We start from the raw sequence: 5,201 nt of genomic DNA on the forward strand, positions 1-5,201 counted from the left end.
CAAAGCTGTGGCACCACCAACGAGCTGGGAACCGGCTTCATAGTGCTGGGTAAGATGCGCCAACGCGTGATTGGGTGGCAGCCAATCAACGCAAGGATGTGCAAGCTGAGGATTAAAGGCCGTTTCTTCAACTATAGCATCATCAACGTGCACTGCCCACACGAAGGGAGACCCGACGACGAGAAAGAAGCGTTCTACGCACAGCTCGAGCAGACATACGATGGATGCCCACTGCGGGACGTCAAAATCGTCATCGGTGACATGAACGCGCAGGTAGGAAGGGAGGAAATGTATAGACCGGTCATCGGACCGGATAGTCTGCACACTGTATCGAATGACAACGGCCAACGATGCATAAACTTCGCAGCCTCCCGCGGAATGGTAGTCCGAAGCACCTTCTTTCCCCGCAAAAATATCCACAAGGCCACATGGAGATCACCTAACCAAGAAACGGAAAACCAAATCGACCACGTTCTAATCGACGGTAAATTCTTCTCCGACATCACGAACGTCCGCACTTACCGCAGTGCGAATATTGGATCCGACCACTACCTCGTTGCAGTATGCCTGCGCTCAAAACTCTCGACGGTGTACAACACGCGCCGAAGTCGGACGCCACGGCTTAATATTGGGCGGCTACAAGACGGTAGACTAGCCCAAGAATACGCGCAGCAGCTGGAAGTGGCACTCCCAACGGAAGAGCAGCTAGGCGCAGCGTCTCTTGAAGATGGCTGGAGAGATATTCGATCCGCCATTGGTAGCACCGCAACCGCTGCACTTGGCACGGTGCCCCCGGATCAGAGAAACGACTGGTATGACGGCGAATGTGAGCAGTTAGTAGAAGAGAAGAATGCAGCATGGGCGAGATTGCTGCAACACCGCACGAGGGCGAACGAGGCACGATATAAACAGGCGCGGAACAGACAAAACTCGATTTTCCGGAGAAAAAAGCGTCAGCAGGAAAATCGAGACCGTGAAGAGATGGAGCAACTGTACCGCGCTAATAACACACGAAAGTTCTATGAGAAGTTGAACCGTTCACGTAAGGGCCACGTGCCACAGCCCGATATGTGTAAGGACATAAACGGGAACCTTCTTACGAACGAGCGTGAGGTGATCCAAAGGTGGCGGCAGCACTACGAAGAGCACCTGAATGGCGATGTGGCAGACGAAGATGGCGGTATGGTGATGGACCTGGGGGAACGCGCGCAGGACATAAATCTACCGGCTCCGGATCTCCAAGAAATCCAGGAAGAGATTGGCCGGCTGAAGAACAACAAAGCCCCTGGGGTTGACCAACTACCAGGAGAGCTATTTAAACACGGTGGTGAGGCACTGGCTAGAGCGCTGCACTGGGTCATTACCAAGATTTGGGAGGAGGAAGTTTTGCCGCAGGAGTGGATGGAAGGTGTCGTGTGTCCCAAAAAGGGTGATAAGCTGGATTGTAGCAACTACCGCGCAATCACATTGCTGAACGCCGCCTACAAGGTACTCTCCCAAATTTTATGCCGTCGACTAGCACCAATTGCAAGGGAGTTCGTGGGGCAGTACCAGGCGGGTTTTATGGGCGAACGCTCCACCACGGACCAGGTGTTCGCCATTCGCCAAGTACTGCAGAAGTGCCGCGAATACAACGTGCCCACACATCATCTATTCATCGACTTCAAAGCCGCATATGATACAATCGATCGGGACCAGCTATGGCAACTTATGCACGAAAACGGATTTCCGGATAAACTGACACGGTTGATCAAAGCGACGATGGATCGGGTGATGTGCGTAGTTCGAGTTTCAGGGGCATTCTCGAGTCCCTTCGAAACCCGCAGAGGGTTACGGCAAGGTGATGGTCTTTCGTGTCTGCTATTCAACATCGCTTTGGAAGGGGTAATACGAAGAGCAGGGATTAACACGAGTGGTACAATTTTCAATAAGTCCGTCCAGCTATTTGGTTTCGCCGACGACATAGATATTATGGCACGTAACTTTGAGAAGATGGAGGAAGCCTACATCAGACTGATCGGATCAGCGGATCGGACTAGTCATCAACACGTCGAAGACGAAGTACATGATAGGAAGAGGTTCAAGAGAAGACAATGTGAGCCACCCACCGCGAGTTGGCATCGGTGGTGACGAAATCGAGGTGGTAGAAGAATTTGTGTACTTGGGCTCACTGGTGACTGCCGAAAATGATACCAGCAGAGAAATTCGGAGACGTATAGTGGCTGGAAATCGTACATACTTCGGACTCCGCAAGACGCTCCGATCGAATAGAGTTCGCCGCCGTACCAAACTGACAATCTACAAAACGCTCATTAGACCGGTAGTCCTCTACGGACACGAGACCTGGACGATGCTCGTGGAGGACCAACGCGCACTCGGAGTTTTCGAAAGGAAAGTGCTGCGTACCATCTATGGTGGGGTGCAGATGGCGGACGGTACGTGGAGGAGGCGAATGAACCACGAGTTGCATCAGCTGTTGGGAGAACCATCCATCGTTCACACCGCGAAAATCGGACGACTGCGGTGGGCCGGGCACGTAGCCAGAATGTCGGACAATAACCCGGTGAAAATGGTTCTCGACAACGATCCGACGGGTACAAGAAGGCGAGGTGCGCAGCGGGCAAGGTGGATCAATCAGGTGGAAGATGACTTGCGGACCCTCCGTAGACTGCGTGGCTGGCGACGGGTAGCCATGGACCGAGCCGAATGGAGGAGACTCTTATATACCGCACAGGCCACTTCGGCCTTAGTCTGAATAAATAATAAATATATCACCCTGAAAAATCGACTATTAAAGGTGCTAAGAGTGATAAAAAATCGTGATGGCAGTAGAGAAGAGCGATCGAACAGTGCGGTGATAAATCAACTCGCACAGCAGCAAGCCGAGTTAATTCGGTTGATGTCAGATCGAATGTCCGTCGGCGCGAGTACATCTTCTGCTGCTTTAAGTGCTGTACCTGCCATACCGTTGTCGGATCTAAAACTACCGCGCATGAATTTGCCCGTGTTCAGTGGAAACTATCTCGAGTGGCAATCTTTCATCGATCTGTTTCGTAGCATGGTTGATCAGAACCCTTCCCTAAGAGATAGCCAAAAATTATACTTTCTCAAAACCAATCTCTCCGGTGAAGCGGCGTCGCTCATTTCGCATCTCAAAATTGAGGATGCAAATTACGCTCCTGCTAGGGGAAAGCTAAAGTCACGCTACGATAAACCACTAGAGATAGCCCACAAGCACATCGAACGCTTTCTGAATCAACCATCGATGACATCACCGTCTGCTGATGGAGTGCGCTCTCTACATGATGTCTCTGATGAAGTCGTTCGCGCTCTACAAGCTATGCAGAGAAAGGATCGTGACACGTGGCTACTCTTCATTCTCATCGAAAAGCATGACCATGAAACCAAACAGCTCTGGAACCAGAGAGTTGCTGATATGCCCGAAACAGCCGTAACCCTAAAGGCATTCCTTTCGTTCATCGACTCCCGCAGTTTAGCTTTGCAATCTTCACAGCCCGTCAAGCAACGAGCCGTTGCTACCTACAAGCCTCATATGAAGCCATCGTAGAGGGGAGCAATATGTATCCGAACTGCGACGTGTGTAACAGATCGCCCCATCCACTCTATCAGTGTGGAAAATTCATTCATATGAACTCAGAGGAAAGACTTTCTGCGGTTAGGGAACAAAGGTTGTGTGGCAACTGTTTAAAGCAGCATCTCGGGGAACCATGCAAATCAGGAAATTGTCGGAAATGTGGCCAATTCCACCACACCTTGCTGCATGCTGCTCTTGTGTTCCCCATCGAACAACAAGCTGAATCAACATCGTATGAAGCTCGACCCAGCGATGGTGCGGCCGCTCACTCGTTGATTTCGGCTCTTGATTCCACTGCTAATTTCGACGCATCTAACGTGCTACTCGCCACCGTTTCCATTAATGTCTTAGATAAGCAAGGGCGGCCGCATACCTGTCGCGCCGTCTTGGATTGCGCGTCTCAAGTAAGTTTCATCAGTGAAAGTTTGTGTAGAAAACTAAATCTGGATTTGATGGAGGCCGATATGGATCTAGAAGGTATCTCGTCAACTCCCGCTCATGTAGATAAATGCGTCGAAATAGTTGTAGCATCCCGTTGCTCAGACTATCGAACCACAGTTCCGTGTATGGTGCTTGAGAAAATCACTAAAACGCTTCCAGTGAAAGCAGCGAATATCGACGGTTGGCGCATCCCAACAGAGATCAATCTGGCCGATCCCCTCTTTCACCTTCCTGGTAAAATACACGTTCTGCTTGGCATTGAACTCTTTTTCCAGCTGTTAGAGCCTGTAAAAATTTCTCTAAGCCCTGACGACAATCTTCCAACGTTGCACAACACCAAACTAGGGTGGGTTGTTGCAGGTCGCGTTCGTGATACCAATGTAGCGCCGAACACATCGTCTCCAACGTGTTTGTTGGCTACTGCCGATAATAGCCTGGATCAGCAATTACGTCGTTTCTGGGAGTTGGAGGAGTATTCGAAAATGGCACCGCATCTCAGTGAAGAAGAAAAGCAGTGTGAAGATCACTTCTACAAGCACACTATTCGAAACGCTTCTGGAAAATATACTGTCCGTTTACCTTTCTTGCACTCTCCAAGTCAACTAGGCGATTCGAAACATATGGCCGAGACACGTCTGAGTCACATTGAAAGGAAACTGAATCGGAATCCCTATCTCAAGCAAGAGTACCATTCGTTTCTCAAGGAATACTGTGAGCTGGGGCATATGACACTAACTGAAAGCCCTGCACCGAAAAATACAGTCTACTTACCTCATCATTGTGTTGTAAAGGAAGATAGTTCAACAACAAAATGTCGCGTCGTCTTCGATGCCTCCGCGAAAACCACCAGCGGAAAATCCCTCAATGATGTACTGATGACTGGGCCCGTTTTGCAGGACTCGTTAATAATCGTTAATAATCGTTAATATTCTCCTACGCTTTCGGTTCCCAGCAGTGGTGGTTGCTGGTGACATAAAGCAGATGTATCGCATGGATGAGGTACATGAAACGGATCGTGATTTCCAACATATTCTATATGGCGATTTTCCTGTGACGAGCCGGTGAAAGAATATCGTCTCAACACGGTTACCTAAGGGAAAAAAAGCGCTTCATATTCAGCGACTAAATGTGTCCAGCAACTATTGTAACCCCACAGAGAGCAGCT

At 49.8% G+C, this 5,201-nt stretch overlaps 2 protein-coding genes across 2 annotated transcripts; both read left to right on the top strand.

The window, feature by feature from the left end:
* The first annotated feature begins 2,899 nt into the window (after nucleotides 1-2,899).
* Nucleotides 2,900-3,568, top strand: LOC134209551 (uncharacterized). The gene has a single exon (XM_062685538.1). The coding sequence runs from the start codon at nucleotides 2,900-2,902 to the stop codon at nucleotides 3,566-3,568; it is 669 nt and encodes a 222-aa protein (XP_062541522.1).
* Nucleotides 3,569-3,579: 11 nt separating this feature from the next.
* Nucleotides 3,580-4,962, top strand: LOC134209552 (uncharacterized). The gene has a single exon (XM_062685539.1). It carries the CDS (start codon nucleotides 3,580-3,582, stop codon nucleotides 4,960-4,962), a length of 1,383 nt encoding a protein of 460 aa, XP_062541523.1.
* The last annotated feature ends 239 nt before the right edge of the window (nucleotides 4,963-5,201 follow it).

This window comes from Armigeres subalbatus, chromosome 2, assembly GCF_024139115.2.
Source record: "Armigeres subalbatus isolate Guangzhou_Male chromosome 2, GZ_Asu_2, whole genome shotgun sequence".
Classification (NCBI taxonomy): Eukaryota; Metazoa; Arthropoda; class Insecta; order Diptera; family Culicidae; genus Armigeres; species Armigeres subalbatus.